We start from the raw sequence: 19,981 nt of genomic DNA on the forward strand, positions 1-19,981 counted from the left end.
CTTAAGTTCAGAGTTGTTTGACTCTAGAGACACCATTTTTGACATTTTCTCTTCAAGTTTAACTTTGTTTTCAGTTAAACTGTCAAGTTCAGCATTCATTGTGTCTCTTTCAGATGTTAACTCTATCACAGAATCAATCATGACTTTTGCCAATGTCCTCAATTTTTTAAGAGAATATTTATCCAAGTCATTTTTCATATCAAGAAGAGTTACCTGGTTGTCCTCTTCTTCATTCTCTGTATGAGCCATGAGAGCAAACATTTCATTGAACACGGTTTCCTCCTCATGTACAGCCACCATAGACACATCTTTTGATTCATCAGGGTCTTCTGAATCACTTGAAGAATCACCCCATGCAGCAAGAGCCTTTTTGACCACCAAATCTGCAGCAGCTTTTCTATCTCTCTTACTGAGTACTAGGTCCCTTCTATTTTCTTTGTCACTTCTTGGTTTATGATGTTCCTTGTTTTCATTCTTGAGCAAAGGACACTCTCTGATGAAGTGCCCAGCTTTTCCACACTTGTAGCATGTATCACCTTGAGTTGCATTTCGAGTACCATTTGTTCCTCTTTTATAAACCTTGTTTTTCCTCACAATTTTTTGGAATCTGCTGATGAGATATGCCATATCATCATCACTGGAATCTTCATCTGACTTGTATTTCAGCATCAATGACTTGTCCTTCTTGGCTTCCTTCTTTAATGAATCATAATTTCGCATCATCTCATGTGTCTTCAGATTTCCAATCAAAGCATCCATAGTCAGCACCTTCAAATCTTTGGCTTCTGTGATGGCATCAACTTTGCTTTCCCAGGATTTTGGAAGAATTCGAAGTACTTTCCTGACTTGTTTACTCATGCTTATAGGTTCACCAAGACTTCGCAGCTCATTTGTAATGAAGACAGTTTAGTGAACATGTCATGGATTGTTTCTCCTTCCTTCATTTTGAAGTTCTCATATTGGGAGGTAAGCATGTCAATCTTTGATTCTTTGACTTGTTCAGTTCCTTCATGAGCAGTCTTCAAGCAGTCCCAAATTTCCTTAGCAGATTCACAGGCTGACACCCTGTTAAACTCATCAGGTCCTATTCCACAAACAAGAAGAGTTTTAGCTTTGTAACCCTTTTCAATCTTTTTTCTATCAGCTTCGTCGTATTTCTGTCTAGGCTTTGGAACAAGATTAGTTTTCTCTCCATCCTTCTCTTCCATCATCGGAATAAACGGTCCATCCAGTACAATATCCCATAACTCGCTGTCTTCAGCCATGAGGTAATCGTGCATTCTAACTTTCCACCAACTGTAGAAATGTCCATTGAAACGGGGAGGTCTTGTTGACGACTGGCCTTCTTCGAGGTTAAGTGGAGCAGCCATTCTTGAGCAAATATCACTTCCTTGGTGCTAACCAAATAGATAGTGTCTGCTCTAATACCATTTGATAGAATATATGCCTTCACTTAACAAGTAATGGACCAGGTCCCTTACTACACTAATGAATGAAACCAGAAAGTTAAATGCAGTAAAATTAACACGATGATTTTACGTGGAAACCTCCTTGCTAAGGGGGGTAAAACCACGACCTGTCACACAGGATTTTCAATCATTTTCACTAATCTTCAAAAGCAAAAGTAAAACACGATTACAACAAATGTGAGAAGAAGTTTTTAATCTCACGTTTAAGCAATAGTCTCTATTGCTTAATAAGCCTAAGTAGAAAACAATCTACCCACTAAGCTATCCCACCTGGACAACCTAGACTTTTGACACCACCCACTGATTCCTTTATAGATTCAGGAATAGTTTACAGTTTAAGAACAAGAGAATGTATTCCTAAACAACTACACAAAAAGCTCCAGAGATTACTGTTGTTCTTGGAATAATTCTGCCTTTTTTTGCTAGCAGCCTTTGCAAATGTTCTTGAAGAGTTTTATCTCAAGTTGCAAAAACTACACAAGATGTTTAGGGAAGTGCCTTTTATATGGACAAGTCACTTTCCTTAAACTCTTTGCCATTGGTTGGAGAAGTCTTACTTTCTGACGGCATCGGGAAGTGTGCACCTACTTTCTGTACCGTCTCCAGCTGGCAGTCAACTGGCTCGTCACCATGAGAGCCTGGTACCTCTACTAGGTCCCTGGGTTTGTTTCATCTGCAACACTCAAGTAAGAAACCTGGTACCTTTACAAGGTCCCTAAGTTTGTCAAATCATCAAAACTACAAGTAACAGGAAGAATGTATGAGAATTGCTGGAGATGTTGGAGTTCATGGTGGCCATTATATTGTGGCATTGCAAAGCTTGCTTCTTTCCCAATATGTTTGAATTTCTGTTACAAAAAACAGTACAAGAGTTGCCAAGGCTTTAGTTTGTATTTCGTGATTCTAGAATAAATTAATCAACTTTATTTACTCATAAAAATTGGAGAAACTCATTTCTGTATTTACTCATTACACTTGTAATTCTTCCATCCATCGCTTTTTGCAACTGAGGAGGTGTCATGCTATATTTTCGACCATACCCAGGTAGTGGATATGTCTTGTACCGCTTGAGGTCATTTTAAAAAACTACTGCTTTGAATCGCTTGACGAATCGTTTCTCAAATAACATTATTTATTAATAAATATATAATTTAAATATTGAGTATTATTTGTAAGAAAAAAAATAGACTTTTTGTATAAAAGGATTGAATTGTAGAATACTATGCCTTAAGAAAGACTAAACAAATCGACTATAATACACTTCATTCAAAAAGTAAATTATAATTGAAGGCCTCATTGAATTTGGGTCACTGCCTTCCAAAGAGACGTGTTGGGTTGTTACCTCGTTCAAAGTCACATGTTATATTCAAATTGGATCGTCTGCCTTTCAAAGAAACATGATGGGTTGTCACATCACTTCAAGTGGCATATTAAGTTCAAGATTGGGTTGTCATCTCCATTCAAATGACACGTTAAGCTTAGGATTAGGTCGTTTGACTTTCAAAGGACACATTGGATTGTCACCTCCATTCAAGTGTCACATTAAGTTCAAATTGAATCGTCCGCCTTTCAAAAAGACACGTTGGATTGTCACCTCGTTCAAAGTGACATATTAAGTTCGAAATTGGGTCTTCTGCCCCTTTTAAAGAGACATGTTGGGTTGTCACCTCGTTCAAGATTACATGTTAAGTTCAAGTCGGATCGTCTGTCTTTCAATAGACACGTTGGGTTGTCACGTCCCTTCAAGTGACTTGTTAAGTTCAAATTGAGTCATCTTCTTTTCAATAGACACGTTGGGTTGTCACCTCCCTTCAAGTGACATATTATCTTCAAGTTAGGTCGTCTGCGTTTATAGAGACCTGTAGGTTGTTACCTCTCTCTAAGTGACACGTTAAACTTTTAAGTTGATTGTCCGCCTTCAAAGAGGCGCGTTGGGTTGTCACATAGTTCAAAGTGACATGTTATATTAAATTATTTAATTGATATTGTTGTTTTGTTTCCATATATTATATAAGCGCAATCTTGCTTTGATAAAATTATTTTTGAGTCAATGGTCTATTGGAAACATTGTCTCTAACCACAAGGTAGGGTAAGGTCCGTGTACACCTTACTTTTTCTAGACCTTACTTGTGAGATTACGCTAGATATTCTGTCATAGATTGACTCTCATGAAATATAAAGTTACAAATATTTTGAGACAGTTTGGAGCAACACTTCATAATCAAGATTCTTCCCAACTTGCAAAAAGGAAACTACCTAGCAAGTACACTTCATAAGTTAAATAACCTACTTCATTCATATATAGCTTGCAAAATAAGAGGAAAATAAAGTTTGGCTTGTAAGTGAATGTAGCTTCTTGATAATTAACTTACATATGGAATTGAAAGGGCTAAAGATGAAAACTTTATCTAACCACTATTAGTTTACTCAATCTCCATTTCAGCAATACCAATTGATTAATTGGAAATTAAATTGAAGAAGAAAGTTTATTGAGAGAGAGAAGAAGGAAGTTTCTATAAAGCAAGTAATGAATGAATTACAATCTAAAATATCTAGCTAATGTGTATTTATAATGACTGTTGTAACTAACTCTGACAGCTCATCAACTAACTAACTTTGACAGCTCTTCAACTGATCAACTAAAAATCTAACTAACCACTCTTACTGAGTCGATTTAAGGGACATTAATACACTTTGACAATTCCTCAACACCCCCCCCCCCCCCCGCAAGCTAGGGACTACAAACAAGTTAAGCATCCCTAGCTTGGACACCAAATATAAGTGCTAAAAATTGGTAAGCCCTTTAGTCAAAATATTTGCCTGCTGCTCAGTTGTAGACAAATAAACAGTTTCAATGAGACCTTGTAGGATTTTCTCGCGAATGAAATCAAAATCGAGGAAGTGTTAGAGTTATCCCAGTTCTGTAAACAGACCAATAATCCAAACAATCTCAGCCACTGTGGAAGCTATACTTCTATACTCTGCTTCTGCAGAGCTTCTGGATATGGTAGGCTGTTTCTTTACTTTCCAAGAAATCAGAGAATCACCAAACTTCACCAAATAACCAGTAACTGATCTCCTAGTAGTAGGGCATGATGCCCAATCGGCATCGCAGAATGCTTGCAAATTTGAAGATGCTTTTGCTGAAAGAAAAATCCCAAGACCAGGGGAGTGTTTAATATATCTAACCACTCTTATAGCTGCTTGCATATGGGATTGCTTTGGCTGATGCATAACTGACTTCAATTTTGTACTGCAAATGAAATATCTGGTCGTGTGACTATCAAATACAATAGTCTTCCAACTAACCTCTGGTATATACCTGGATCAATAAGAAGCACATCAGTACTTGACCCAACATGCTCATCAAATTCTACTGAGGTAAGCTTGTGATTCAATTCAACAATAGATCCACAAATTGTGAACCAGACAGACCTAAGTCTGAAATGAGTTCTAAGAAGTACTTTGTCTGATGCATCACAATACCCTCTTTGTTTCTAACAAACTCAATTCCAAGGAAAATTCTAAGCTCCCCTAGATCCTTTATTTTGAATCTGGAATGAAGCATCAACTTTGTGTCTTGAATCAATTGAATATCAGTCCCTGTGATAAGTAAATCATCTACATACACCAACACAATCACCATATTATTCTCACCCTTCTGAGCAAATAAAGAATAGTCTAGGTGACTTTGAGTAAAACCAAACTCCACAAGAGCAGATGACAACTTAATGTTCCATTGTCTAGAAGCCTGCTTAAGTCCATAGAGTGACTTAAGCAACTTACACACTTTGGTTGAATTCTCATGCTTGTCAAAATCTTGTGGAAGTGTCATATACACTTCTTCATTGAGATCACCTTGTAAGAAAGAATTATACACATCCATTTGATGTATTATCCAGCCTTTTGCAGCAGCTAATGCTATGACAGACCTTACTGTAACCATTTTGACCACTGGTGAGAATGTTTCTTGATAATCTAACACTTCTTTTTGGTTATATCCTTTAGCAACAAGCCTAGCCTTAAATCTCTCCACTTCTCCAGAAGCTTGATACTTGATCTTATAGACCCACCTGCAGCCTATAGCTCTTTTCCCAGGAGGCAAAGTCACCACAGTCCATGTCTTATTATCCTCCAAAGCTTTAATTTCTAGCTCCATTGCTTCCATCAAATTAGGATGTTTAGCAGCTTCATGATATGTCTGAGGCTCAATCTCAGCTGAGAACTGACGAAGATAACTTTGATACCTCTTAGAAAGTTGTTCATAACTGATGACATCTGATAGGGGATACAAACAAGAATTAGCAACATTTTTATATTTTAGAGACTAGACAAAATCTTTGAGCCACAGAGGTGGTTTTGTTGATCTTCCAGATTTTCTTGATGGTTCTATAGGACACGGTAGAGACGAATTAATATCCTCAGGTTCAGACCTTGTTAGAGTATTAATTGGTGATTTGTGAGAACATTCAACTGGCTCAAAATCACAATCAGTGGAGATAGATGCTTCTACTGTGACAGGTACTTCTACTGCAACAATCTCAGGTCTATCCTCTTGATCAGATGTTAATTCATCCTGCAACACAAACATATCAAAAGAGGGAGGAATGAACTCCTTGGTAGAAACAGGTGATTGAAAAGGAAAAATCCTTTCATGGAAGATCACATCTCTGCTAACTATGATATTTCTCTCTTGAGGATCATATAACTTGTATCCTTTTTTGTGTTACTGCATATCCAAGAAGTATTGTTTTCAAGGCTCTAGGTGAAAACTTATCTCCTTTAGGTAGCACTGTAGCATAGCATAGGCACCCTATTACTCTCAAATATCTCAATAGAGGCGTCTTCCCATAAAACATTTCATAGGGAGATTTCTGATTCAACACAACAGAAGGAACTCTATTAATGATATGTACATCAGTCTCAACACAATGCCCCAAAAAATCTGATTGGCAAATGACCTTGGGATCTAATTGCTCTGGCTGTCTCTAAAATGTGTCTATGTCTCCTTTCCACAACACCATTTTTCTCTGGTGTATAAGGACAAGAATTTTGATGTACAATCCCAAAATTCTTTAACAATGTACTACAACTATGATTATAAAACTCAGATCCATTATCTAATCTTACACTCTTAATCTTCTTTCAAAACTGAGTTGATACCATCAATAAAATCTTTCAATATAGTAATGACATCAGATTTCAAATGCATGAAGTAAATCCAAGTCCACCTTGTATGTTCATCAACCAAAGTAAGAAAAAATCTCATTCCATCATATGTAGGTACCTTATAAGGCCCCCATACATCCATATGTAACAAGTCGAATGAACATGCTGCTCTACTTGTACTAACTGGAAATGATAGTCTTATCTGTCTAGCCATAGGACAAATATTACAATGATTTAATGTTGAATCACAACTAATACTAATACTAGTTATTTTCTTCAAAACATTCAAAGGCACATGCCCTATCCTTTGATGCCAAAGCTCAATGTTAGGACTTTCTCTTACTGTCAGAGACTGTGTGACTCCTCCTGTACCACCTCTTCTATGTGAATCAAGTACATACAATCCATCTTCCTCTCTACCAATCTTCTTCACCTTCCCAGTGAGAAGATCCTGAAACAAACAAAATTCAGGAAAGAATAGTGCACAACAGTTTAGTTCTCTAGTCATTTTAGAAACTGACAATAAATTGAACTTAAACTCTGGAACACACAACATATTCTTAATTAAAGCACATCCTGATAGCTGATAACCCCCTACTTGTGACACTGCATCTGAATCACCATTAGGAAGCTGAATAGTCCCAATATTTCCTATTGATGAACCATGTTTCAATAAATTGTGGTTACCAATCATATGATTAGTAGCCCCTGTATCTACAATCCATTTAGGTTTATCTAATGTTGTGTGTAAAACAAGAGCATTTACCTGCCAGATTAGCACTTGATTCACTTATAGTGGTCTTGTTAATCATTCCAATGAGCTGATTGTATTGTTTAGGAGTAAAAATTGATTGTTGAGGTGGTTGAATTCCTGTGTTGTTCTTATTCAAAGAAGCCTGATAATGTTGGTGTGAATGTTTACCATGAGGAGCAGGTGGAAGTTGTTGATCCATTCCCCCTTGAACCAACATAGCTTTCTTCTTTGCTTTGAAATCTACAGGGTATCCTATCAATTTATAACATTTCTCCTTGATGTGTCCTTTCATATTACAGTAATCACATGTCAACAGCTTGAAGCATTCTCTAGAATGGACCTTCATATTGCAAAAATCACAATCCTTTTCTGTATCCTTGAGGTGGCCTATGTCCACCTCCACATCCTCCCTGAGTGAATAGCGCTGTGGGTTCTAGAGCATCACCTCCACCATAACTGCCACTTGCAATGTGTTTCTGGCTTTCATCTTGTATGATCATAGCATATACTTGATTGAGTGTTGGTGTCGGAATCATCATCAAAATATGACTTCTAGGAAGTATCTATCCATCATTTAATCCCATTAAAAATTGTAATAACCTTTGTTTCTCCTGCTATCTCACATATGTCTTCGATTTATCACAGTGACAAAGGGGAGGACCAACAATGGGATCGTATTCATCCCACAAATCTTTCAATTTAGAGAAATAGGCAGAAACAAACATTACTCCCTGTGTCAAAGTAACTATCTCTTTATGCAATTGAAAAACTCTTGACATACTAATTTCATGAAATTCTCTTTCAAATCCTTCCAAATCAAACATGCATCAGATTTGAACAAAATTCCATTCAGTAAGGATTTACTAACATTACCAGTTATCCATGATACGACCAAGACATTGCATCTCTCCCACTGCATGTCCAGATTTGCTTCAAAATCTTCTTTCAGGAAACTGCCATTGATAAATCCGAGTTTGTTACGAGTTAATAAAGCTAATCGCATAGCTCTGCTCCACAATGAATAATTCTCTGTGCCTACAAGTTGAATTCCAATATGTACTGCTCCTGGTACATCTCCAGATGATAAATGAAGTGGATGATTATGATATGTAATCTTCATCCCTGAGAATGATGAATTTGAAACCACAACTTCAGCTGGTGTGTTCACCATTGATAAACTTAAAGCTAGATTTCTCGATCTTCTTCAATATGTGAGAAAAATCCCTAAATCCAGTCAGTTACACGAAGTCTCTTGCTCTGATACCATAAAAACTTTATCTAAACACTATTAGTTTACTCAATCTCCATTTCAGCAATACCAATTCGTTAACAGGAATTGAAATTGAAGACGAAAGTTCATTGAGAGAGAGAAGAAGGAAGTTTCTACAAAGCAAGTAATGAATGAATTACAATTTAAAATATCTAGCTAATGTGTATTTATAATGACTGCTGTAACTAACTCTGACAGCTCATCAACTAACTAAATGACTAACTCTGACAGCTCATCAACTAACTAACTTTGACAGCTCATCAACTAATCAACTAAAAATCTAACTAACCACTCTTACTAAGTTGATTTAAGGGACATTAATACACTTTGACAATTCCTCAACAAAAGAGATGAACCATCAAACCATAATGGCCTGTGCCTTGGAAATTCTGAGGCCCAAATGCTATAATCTGCATGATCCATGTTAGAATAAAGCCCAAATCCCATGTGATTGAGGCCCAGGCTGCAATCACATTTATATGCAAACGTTTGCCCATCGCCCTGATAAGGGGCATATTTTTTACAAACTTGTGACACTTCTGAACTCGAGCTACAACCATCGAACCTTGATCTTGTATTATCGTAACGGCCATGAAGACTGGGTCCAAAATCGAAATCTAAATTAGGACCAATACCTAGATTTGTCATCATTTTCTTTGGAATGGCCATTTCACATGTCAAATTGTGTCCATCAACACACTTGTTATTGCTGCTCTCGCACCTACAAGTGTCCTGTACACGAAAAACGCGTAGCCTCTTGATTTTCCTGTTTCCTTATTGAAACCAAATGGACCCTTTGTTGGGCTTTGTGGAGGCTTGTGAGCCGGCCCGACCCATTACTGAAACCCTAGGTTAACTATTTGGTTTTCCTATAAATATGATCCTTGTATTTGTAATTCGAAAATAGCAGCACAAGTGAAATAAAAATCCTCCTGTTACAGTCGTGGAGTAGGGAAACCGAACCACGTTAAATTCTTGTGTGTCCCGTTTGTGTTCCGTTTCTCTTTTCTCTAGATTATTTGTGTGTGTTGTGTGTTTAATTCCCAACAATTGGTATCAGAGCGAGGTTTCAACAACATTGTAACACAAACTGTGAGAAATTGTCACCTAGGGTTCTTGTGTGAAGAACTGTGTGCAGGGAGGAGTAGCCGCCGTTACCGTGTGGGTAACCTCAAGCAGCAGCCGGCTAGGAGAACCGCGCAGGGTGCGAACAGCCGTCGTCCGTGTGCTGTCCGTCGCGCCGTTCCGTTGGCCGCCGCGTCGAGGAGCCTCAGATCCAGCCGCGAGCGTCCAGATCGTGAGCATCGTCCAAATCGCCGCCCGCTGTCTGTAGACGCCGTTAAGGGAATTGCCGAAGTCCTTTGAGATGGCAGAAGATGGGAAGTTCCGAATTGAGAAGTTCGATGGTACAGATTTCAGTTGGTGGAAGATGCAGATTGAAGATTTGCTGGTTCAGAAAGATTTGGACGTAGTGTTGGGTGACAAGCAAGGAAAATTGTCTGATGCAGAGTGGGCAGTTTTGGATCGGAAAGCTATGTCAGTTATCCGACTCTCGTTGACCAAGAATGTTGCGTTCAACATTCTTAAGGAGAAGACAGCGAAAGGCATCTTGGAAGCCTTGTCTAACATGTACGAGAAGCCATCTGCAGCAAACAAAATTTTTCTGATTAGAGAGTTGGTGAACACAAAGATGAAGGAAGGCAGTTCAGTTACCGAGCACATCAACTCATTGAATTCGATCTTAGCCAGACTTTTGTCAGTTGGCATTAAGTTCGATGATGAAGTTCAAGCTTTACTACTGTTATCATCATTGCCTGACAGTTGGTCCGGAACGGTTACAGCAGTTGCCAGTTCAGTGGGACCTAATGGATTCACCTTTGAGAAGATTCGTGATCTCGTTCTTGGCGAGGATGTCAGAAGAAGGAGTTCTGGAGAATCATCAGGTGATATGCTAAACGTCGTCAGAGGCAGAGGAAATAACAGAGGTAGTGGGAGCAGGAACCGAAGAAGGAGTCAGTCAAAGGCTCGGGATGGCTCAGGTGTAACATGTTGGAACTGCAAGGAGGTGGGGCATTTCAGGAATCAATGCCAGAAAGACAAACAAGTCAACATTGCAGAAGACAGCGTCAACGAGGATTTGTTTATCTGTTGCGCGGAGAGCAATGTGGATTCCTGGGTCATGGATTCTGGTGCTTCTTTTCACGCTACCCACAGCAGTGAAGCATTGCAGAATCTGGTTATTGGAGACTTTGGAAAGGTAAGGCTTGCAGACGATAGAGCTCTTGATGTTACGGGCATGGGTGACATGGTGCTGAAGACGCCAGTCGGTTTCTGGACCTTGAAGGATGTCAGAGTTGTTCCAAGCTTGACGAAAAGTTTGATTTCTGTTAGGCAGTTGGATGAACAGGGACATCATGTGAAGTTCGGAAATGGGCAGTGGAAGGTCGTGAGGGGCAATCTTGTCATGGCTCGTGGAACAAAAAGAGGATCGTTGTATATTGTCGGATTACCGTCTGAGGGAGTGACCGTCCCAGTTCAGAAGAAAAACAAAGTCCGGTTCACAGAATCTCGTGGGCAGAAGAAGGTTGTCTTTGCAAGAAAGAAACCCAGAGCCACAGGTCAGATTCAGGATGAACGAGCAAGGAAAGGTTCAGGAAGACCAGTCAGAGGCGTTTGTGGCAGTGGGAGCACCGGCCGTGCTTCAGCCAAGGCTCCTAGAAGACAGTGGGTCAAGAGAACCAGTATTCCAGCTGTTGATACGTCTCCAGAAAATTTCTTGCTGAGTATGGAGAGTGTTTGTTCTCAGGGAGTTCTAGGATCCGGCAGTTCGTGTCTCAAGTGGGAGCCGGTAGGGACCGAGGACGAGTCAAGGGCAGTTTCAGCCGTGACTGATGTGTTGAAGCTTCGGGGAGCTTCAACGGGCCTTTCAGTTGACTGATGAGAAGGCCGCTGTAGCAGGAGAGAGTTGAAAAAGATTACTAGACATACAAGTGTTCTAAGTGGATGGCAGTTGAAATTCTTCAAGCCTCCAAGTGGGAGATTGTTGGGCTTTGTGGAGGCTTGTGAGCCGGCCCGACCCATTACTGAAACCCTAGGTTAACTATTTGGTTTTCCTATAAATATGATCCTTGTATTTGTAATTCGAAAATAGCAGCACAAGTGAAATAAAAATCCTCCTGTTACAGTCGTGGAGTAGGGAAACCGAACCACGTTAAATTCTTGTGTGTCCCGTTTGTGTTCCGTTTCTCTTTTCTCTAGATTATTTGTGTGTGTTGTGTGTTTAATTCCCAACACCCTTTTGTATAACACCATAAGACGAAAAGTACTCCAACAATTTACTTGGAGACATGTTATGTGACACGTTAGACACGTAAATAGTACGTAAAGACTCGTCCTCTATGTCTCTAATTCTCGATCTAGCAACTTTTGTAATCGTCATTTTACCATCAATACTCTTATATGGATCTTTCAATGCCATTAACATGCTCCTAACATTCTTGAAAATCACAAAGCCATACTCTTTGCTCATACCAAATTTATCTCTAACCACAAACGCGTCTTTGATTTCTCCATAGGCAGAGAAAATTTGACGTAGAGTCTCAGACGTAGTATGAATCCCAAGACTACCAATATAGAGCTTATGACGCGTAAATTCATCGTGGGACGACGTAGTTTTAGTCCCAGAAAGTACATTTTCTAGTACCCCGGGAAGTAAAACAGTGACGCCTTCAACAATTTTATTGATTTGGTCATGAGAAAGAGGTTGACTAATGTTTTGTAAGCTCATTTCTTGCTTATTATTCTTATTCAAATGAAAATTTAGCCATAACTCTATTGTATTATTTAGGAAATGCAAACATTTTAGGAGGAATATTCTTGAAAGTTTTTTGAGTTTTGAAGTGAAAACAAATCCAAAATTTTGACTCATTTTTTGCAAAGTCAAAAAGGAAGTAAGTAGTAATATTGAAGAGAGAAAGATGATGTATTTCTTGGGTCTTACCAAGGTTTATATAGAGGGTTGAATGTCAACATATGTACAATGTTGATTGGATAACTATTATCTGGTAAAAACAATATTTCTTTCCATCATTTTGTAGGTTCAAAATAAATAACTTTTGATATGTTTGGTCGAGTGGGGAAAAATAGATAAAAAAAGGTATATTATTCTAGAACGTTTGGTAAAATTGAATGTCCTGGCCTAACACGATCTAAACATTTAATTTTACTTTTTAAAATCAGATTATACTAAATATGTAATATAATTTGTTTTGTTTGATATTAATCTTTATTTTGAATCATCTAATTACTAGAGTAAAGGATTGTAAAAATTGCACAATATCTTTATACATGATCAAGAATAATATATAATCATGTGCTATGATTTTGAACAAAACAGAAACTTTTTAATGTATAGTCATGCATGTGCTATGGTTTGAGTAAATAGACTTTTTTTAAAAATATATAATCATGCATGTGCTATGATTTTGAGTAAAATAGAAAATTGTAATTATTTTTTTGCCTTTTGAAATTCACAATGCAAGCAATAAGTGAATGCTTACCTTATTAAGATGTAGTAAAATTATATAGGGCATTGCCATCATTATTGCAATCATTAAAATTTTACATTTTAGAAAGAAGGAAACGAACTTTTTCCAAAAAGAAAATAAAAAAATGAGAGGAAGAGGCAAAAAAATGAGAAGAAAACACTTTCCCGTATGAACATGATTTGCTTCAACATTAACGGCCCAACCCAAACCTCAGTACCCTTAAATCTCCTAATTTGAGGGGCTTCATAATTTTCTTTAAGAAACAATGTGTTATAAGTATTTTTTTAAAAAAATAAAAATAAATATTGAGTATTATTAGTAAAAAATTAATAGACTTTTTGTATAAGAGAACAAAATTATTAGAAGCTTTACAATTTAGAACACTATGTCTTAAAGTAGAGGTGGACGTTCGGTATTTGATTTGGGTTTCTCAAATATTGAGTTCTATAATTGATAGGTAAAAGTAGGTACCAAATATCAAAATTTTAAATTTCGATTTGGTAATTCGATAAACGGTAAATTAAACTATTTCTCCAAACAGCAATGTGGAGCCGATTGTATAAACGGTAAATATCGTATTAATGTTATAGCCGCTTGTATTACAAATTTAATACTATTTCTCCAATCGTTTCTATTTTTTTTTATGTGGAGTCACGATATTATAAAAGATCAATAAGTAAGAAAACATCATGGAAAACAAATCGATACAACTAAAAGACATATATTTGGATTTTTTATGCTTATTCTTTAACTTTCTCTTTGAATGTGTACTAATGAGTAATAAATATGTTAATATATGACCTTGATTGAATAAACAATTTGGTATTGCGTAATACCGAATACCAAATGGTACTAATGTCTCATACCAAATCCAAACATGAATACCATAATACTAAAATTTTACTCCCAAATGCCATATCAAATACCGTATTACCGCATACCAAATTACCAAAAAAATTTATTAGATTCGGCAATTTGATTGTCGGTATTTTATGTCCAGCCCTAGTGTTAAGACTAGACAAATCGATCATAACATACTTCATTAAAATAAAGTAAAATTTAAGGCCTCCATTTGAATTTGACTGATATATTTGAGTAATCCCGTGATAACTCCATTCGTCTGGGTCGCTTGACGCTATAAAATAGTGAGAAACTTACATTAATCCCACTAGTTATGAGTTACTTATTTGAAAATACTCTAGTTTGAAATATTATGTATCTTACCATATTTTTGTGCATCCAGATACATTCAGGTACGTACGTCAGATACAATGCATGTACGTATATATATGAGGTCAAATTTATTCTAAATACATTTTATCCCAGTGGATTCACATGTATCTGAGATACATAACAAATAATCTCGCTTACCTTTCTTCATGTATCTGGTATCTCGGATATATTCGAATCACGCTAGATGTAGATACATGAATCTGGGATGCATACGAATCTCGCTCACCTCTCTCTCCGATCTTGCTCACCTTTCTCCCTATTTTGGTGTATCTGATAATAAAAATATATATTTAAGTGTATCTTCCTCAATATATGTTAAAAAACTCTTAATTAGTGGTAACATACATAATATTTTGAAAGCATAGAGAGTAATAGTGAATATGGTAGTGAAGTATGAGCAATTATGTAGCTTTTCCTAATAGATAAGGCATATGCCTCAAAGTTTTACCATAAATAAATTATATGTTAACTTTTTTTATATAGAAAACATTGGTCATTTATGATAAAAAGTATAAAAAAAATTGAAAAAAATTATATTATTTTATTTTTTAACACCATCAAATAGACGAAATCAAGAAAATGGCATTTTGCCTTCTTACACTCTTTCTGCTAATATTTATATTATTTTATTCTTTTAAAAAAATTGTACTTATTTTCTTCAATTTTTTTAAATAAGTTATAGTAGAACTTTGTTAAAAATATGAATCAATAATTGAAAAATATTGAAGAAAGTGAATTATTTTGACATAATTTTATTCTTTTTTTACTTATTTTGTACTCTCCTTTTTTGGGATAATGCACAAGTACCCCCTCTACCTAACCTAGTCTCACAGACACACTTATACTATATTAAGGTCCTATTACCCCCCTGAACTTATTTTATTAATAATTCTACACCTTTTCGACCTACGTGGCACTATCTTGTGGACCCAACGCTGGTTGACCTTTTTTTCAAGCTAGTACCACGTAGGCCGTAAAGGGTAGAAAATTACTTACAAAATAAGTTCAAGGGGGTAATAGGACCTTAGTATAATATAAGTGTGTCTCTGGGATTTCGGGCATATGTTGAGTGGGTACTTATGCATTTTTCCTCCTTTTATAAAAAAAATCTATATGTTAGCTTAACACTCTGTCAAAAATATGAACCATTAGTCAAAAAATGTTAAACAAAATGAATTGCAAATTATTTTCTTAGAACTATTTAAATATTCAAGTATTACAACAAGCATATTAAAGTGTGGACCAACTTATCAACTTCTCGAATCATATTTTATGGTTCTAACACTCCTATCTTTACTTAAAATTTGTCAATTAATTACTTATAGAATCATCTTAGCAATTCATATAATGATTTGTCTTAGTAGAATGATATTTTTCAACATTGAATGGATAAAATCTTACCTAAAACTAATGATTGAAATTTTTTTCCTAACGAAATCATTTATTAAATTTTTTTATTAAGTAATAGTTTACATCTAAAAAGTGTAAGAAAATAAATTTTAAATAAATACGGTAGTTTATTTAGATTTTAGGCCTTTATTTAAAATCTTGTCATAGGCATCCATGTATTGAGTCACCTTTGCATCCATCTAGACCATTTAAAAGTCAAATAATTTATATTTGATTGTGAGTTTGAGTATGAAATCTTCATGTTTTTAATATAGAATTTATATATTTTAAAACTAGGTAAAAATTGTTATAAATCAAAATAATGGACAATTCACAATGATAAATTTGTTGCTATATCATTTTCGTCATGATCAATAATTATAGCTTTAAGCCAACTAGTATCAAACGTAAAACATACCTAGTCGCTTGGTTTTTCCATTGACTAGGTATGTTTTACTCTTGGTACTAGTCATGAAGTACATAGGGATGATAATAGGGCGGTGCGAGACGGGAGCGGGGGCAGGGGCGAGCACGGAGAAGAGCGGATTAAGCTTAACTCACAAAAAAATTTCTTCAAGTAAAGTGACATGAGGTTAAGCAAATGTGAGGCAAAACCAAATGAAACCAAAGAGGGATATGAGAGTCGGAGAGTGTATACTTAGTGAAAATTAATTTGAAATATAATCTCTATAGATGGTAATCTCAAAAATTGAAATGGATAAAAATCATGATTTCGACAAAAGCATGAGTTAAATCTAGTTCGTTTAAGCATACAAATTACTACATATAAAGTAAAGTAATTCTTGTTCAATTTATTGAGAGGTACATTATATTTTGACTAGATTGGGGCTAAACATGAATAGTGATGTGCTTAGTATCGACACCATGGCCTAGTGAGAATGTAGAATTAACAATTGTGCGATTATAAATGATTGAAACCTTGAATTCGCCTAAGAAACCTCGAAAATTGTAGGAACCAAACCCATTTGTTTTGCCACGTTTAGTCCCCGTTGTCCATTCGTTTAGTACAAGTTGGTCAATAACATCCCCTGTTGGCAAGTTTTGGAATTTCTCGTCTGTAAGGCACGTTTGGTAGCAACCTCCTATGCTACGAGCTGTCCAAAGCATGATCCCATTCACACTTGGATGTGAGAATGCCTCTCGCAAAATTTGCTCGAGGAATACAGCTTGTTCTTCCTGTCCATACATATTGCTAACGTCCACTTCCGTGAGCCAAACAGGAAGCTTTAGGGTTGCCAATTTATCTAGAACAGCTCTCATGAAAGCGGGGTTTGGTGCAGAAAAATGACTCTCTAGCCCAATACCAGCCACTTTTACCCCGCCCTTGTTGAGTTCCTTGAACCTATCAATGTAGCTGTCCACATTGGCTTTCGAGTCACAACGTTCAACAATGTTGTATTCGTTGAGAAACAGAGTTGTTAGTGGATCTTCGCGTTGCATACTCTTGAACATATCCAGAGTAGCTTTCGGTCCAAGTTTTTTCTCATAAAAATCAAAGTGGAGTAGTTCATTATTCACATCCCAGTGAAAAAACTCATTTCTATATTTACTCATCACACTTTTAATTCTTCCATTCATCGCTGTTTGTAGTTGAGGAGCCGTCATGTTTTCCAACCAATCTTGTACATACGTAGGGTCATCCCAAAACATGTTATGTCCTCTAACTATAAGTTTGTTTTTTCGAACGAATTTCATCATCTCATCCACTACAGTATAGTTATATTGCCCAGGTAATGGCTCTGTCTTGTACCACTTTAGCTCATTTTCAAAAACTGTTGCTTTGAATCGCTTGAGAAACCATTCCTGAAATAACATTATTCTCTCATTAATATAACAAATTTCTCCAACAAACAAAAAAAAAAAAAAAACAGACCTGATAAGGCAAATTTTCCAGAATGGTTCTCGATATCATCGTTCCAATTGGAAAATCCGTTGAGATTTGGCTTAATTTAACTGCTGCTCCTGGCACCCTTAATCCATTTTTATCAACAACATGTATCGTAACACCGCGCTTCCTTTCCTGGGATACAACTACATAATTACTACTCCTATATAACTTAACTGAGTCAAATAAGTTGTGCTTAGTTCTTTCTCACCCTTTTTATCCCTTCAAATTGATTTAATTTCCATTCTCTCTCGGTGAATGGCTGTAAGGAATAAGAAACAATCTCTATCTCCACAAACTTTTTAGCCCGATCTGAACTCTGCAAAAGTATACACAATTTTTTCGCTTAGAAAATGTAAAGCAAGGTAAAAACCATGACTTTTGATATAAATAAATACCTGAAAATCAATCTCAGAAGAAGTGAAAGTTGAATCCCAAAGGAAACCACCTTTGAGAAAAGACCAACATCCTTTCTTGGCTTTAACACTCCCTATACATTTTGCATATTTATTGTCTGGCTTTACTGTAGCTGTTACTAAAGCAGAATCTACATTTTTCACTCTCACCCAGCCTGTACAAATACCAATTATGTTAAAGACGTTTTTTCTTTGTTTCAATTTATATGAAAGTGTTTGAGAGAAGGTATGAAGCTTAAGAAAAAATAAATCAAGTCATAACATTTGTATGACTATAAACAAATTACCCCCTCTATTCACTTTTAACTGTCCGCAACTAACTCAATATTCCCTATACAAATAATAAATGATTAGTGAATTGACTAATTATGTTGAGGGTAAATAACAATTGTATTTTCTTTCCTTTAATATGTTAAAACTTGACAAATAAAAGTGGACGAAGAAAGAGAGTAAATTGCTCCTGAACAGAGAAGTATAACATTCTTTTGAAATAGACTAAAAAAAAGTACTAAGGGAGTAATATGTTAGCAACAAAAATATAATAAGATCATAAAAACAACAGAACGACAACGACGAGAGTAATAATAATAATAATAATACTGGTCGACATATATATGAAACTTAACTAGAGAAGGAATAAATTGATCCTTGAGAGAGATTTTCCAAGGATAAAGTAGGTGAATCAACCATGTCTCCATTGATATCTTTGACCGGTTGATATATAGGAAATTTGTTTCTTAATATTCCTCCTTTGTAAAGTGCTGCCACTGGCTCTGCTTGACACTATCAACAAATCAACACATGATTAAATTTTAATATCTCAATTCATGTAAAGAATAATTATTATTTTTTTGCATTATAACTTCTTAGAAATATACATAATATCTACTAGTACTTTTATATATAGATATATATATATATAAAGAGAGAGATTGAGAAAATTTAAATGAAAACAATATGATCATTGATGATTCATATATATAGTTGATCCCAACTTATTTAGACTTAAATACCTCTGTCCAAGCCGAATAATCATAAACATTCCCGACTGAAAGAAAAATAGAAGAATAAGAGATGAATTCAAGATGTGAAAAACATATCGAAACAAGACAAGAAAAAACAAAATACCATGGTGTTTAGCTAGGGAAGAGGTAGCAAAGAAGAGGAACAAAAAAAAGGTCCAAAATAATGGACTTTTTCTCCACATTAGCATCAACATATTGTTTAACGGGTTGTTCTAACAATTCTATAAAATTTATGCATAAATACGATTTAATTTTAATGTTAAATTTGCAACGTAAGCCAAGAGTAATTAATGCATTAATTGAACTAAGATAGTTTTCCTTTTACTGCTTCTGTACAGGCTTCCTTAATTATCATCATTATTTTTATGGAAGGAGAGAAACAATAGTTAGGTTTCTTACTTGTATTTATGTCCCATTAATAACTTGTTAATTAATTATGTTAGGAAGGAAGCACCACATGAGGATATAAACATTATCAACCCGTCCTGTTATTTTTTTTGTCACATATTTTTTCATGTAATCCGAAATATTGATCTAATTCTCTTAAGGTATTTATTAAAAATATTGATAAATTTGTCATATGCCTATTTTTTCTAATTAAGATGATGTTTTGAAAAAAGATTATTTATTAAATCAGAGGTATCATTTGGAATTGAGTTTTAGTGTTTCGAGTTATCTTATTTAATCTCTAATACAAAAAAAAGTTGAGTCTTTATTTTATTGGTCTACAAACTAGAAATCTGAGTAACGAATTATGTTGAACGAAAGGTATTGGTACCCTCGAGTCCCATGATTATGTTGAA

General features: G+C 35.7%; 3 protein-coding genes across 3 annotated transcripts; all 3 read right to left on the minus strand.

Annotated features, from left to right (window-relative positions):
* Positions 1 to 7,748: 7,748 nt before the first annotated feature.
* Positions 7,749 to 8,563, minus strand: LOC107001547. The gene is made up of 3 exons (XM_015199544.1): positions 8,261 to 8,563; positions 8,016 to 8,123; positions 7,749 to 7,955 (listed from the first exon to the last, which is right to left on the minus strand). The coding sequence occupies exons 1-3, from the start codon at positions 8,561 to 8,563 to the stop codon at positions 7,749 to 7,751; spliced, it is 618 nt and encodes a 205-aa protein (XP_015055030.1).
* A 3,379-nt stretch (positions 8,564 to 11,942) lies between these two features.
* On the minus strand, positions 11,943 to 12,449 carry LOC107001548 (UBP1-associated protein 2C-like). The gene has a single exon (XM_015199545.1). The coding sequence runs from the start codon at positions 12,447 to 12,449 to the stop codon at positions 11,943 to 11,945; it is 507 nt and encodes a 168-aa protein (XP_015055031.1).
* Positions 12,450 to 16,546: 4,097 nt separating this feature from the next.
* On the minus strand, positions 16,547 to 19,541 carry LOC107002023 (endo-1,4-beta-xylanase 5-like). The gene is made up of 7 exons (XM_015199953.2): positions 19,282 to 19,541; positions 19,167 to 19,201; positions 18,780 to 18,936; positions 18,136 to 18,308; positions 17,949 to 18,056; positions 17,726 to 17,872; positions 16,547 to 17,655 (listed from the first exon to the last, which is right to left on the minus strand). Exons 1-7 carry the CDS (start codon positions 19,370 to 19,372, stop codon positions 16,681 to 16,683), a joined length of 1,686 nt encoding a protein of 561 aa, XP_015055439.2. The 5' UTR covers positions 19,373 to 19,541; the 3' UTR covers positions 16,547 to 16,680.
* Positions 19,542 to 19,981: the final 440 nt, after the last annotated feature.

Source organism: Solanum pennellii, chromosome 10, assembly GCF_001406875.1.
Source record: "Solanum pennellii chromosome 10, SPENNV200".
NCBI lineage: Eukaryota > Viridiplantae > Streptophyta > Magnoliopsida > Solanales > Solanaceae > Solanum > Solanum pennellii.

Excerpts from the sequence above, each read along its gene's own strand:
- LOC107001547 (XM_015199544.1), bottom strand. The coding sequence starts at position 8,563 with ATGGTGAACACACCAGCTGAAGTTGTGGTTTCAAATTCATCATTCTCA. Across the intron at positions 8,124-8,260 it reads TATCATGGATAACTGGTAAT|GGAGTAATGTTTGTTTCTGC; the intron begins GTTAGTAAATCC and ends ACTTTGACACAG. Across the intron at positions 7,956-8,015 it reads GTGATAAATCGAAGACATAT|ATACTTCCTAGAAGTCATAT; the intron begins GTGAGATAGCAG and ends AATGATGGATAG.
- LOC107001548 (XM_015199545.1), bottom strand. The coding sequence starts at position 12,449 with ATGAGCTTACAAAACATTAGTCAACCTCTTTCTCATGACCAAATCAAT.
- LOC107002023 (XM_015199953.2), bottom strand. The coding sequence starts at position 19,372 with ATGTTGATGCTAATGTGGAGAAAAAGTCCATTATTTTGGACCTTTTTT. Across the intron at positions 18,057-18,135 it reads CTTCTGAGATTGATTTTCAG|AGTTCAGATCGGGCTAAAAA; the intron begins GTATTTATTTAT and ends ATACTTTTGCAG. Across the intron at positions 17,656-17,725 it reads TGGAAAATTTGCCTTATCAG|GAATGGTTTCTCAAGCGATT; the intron begins GTCTGTTTTTTT and ends ATGTTATTTCAG.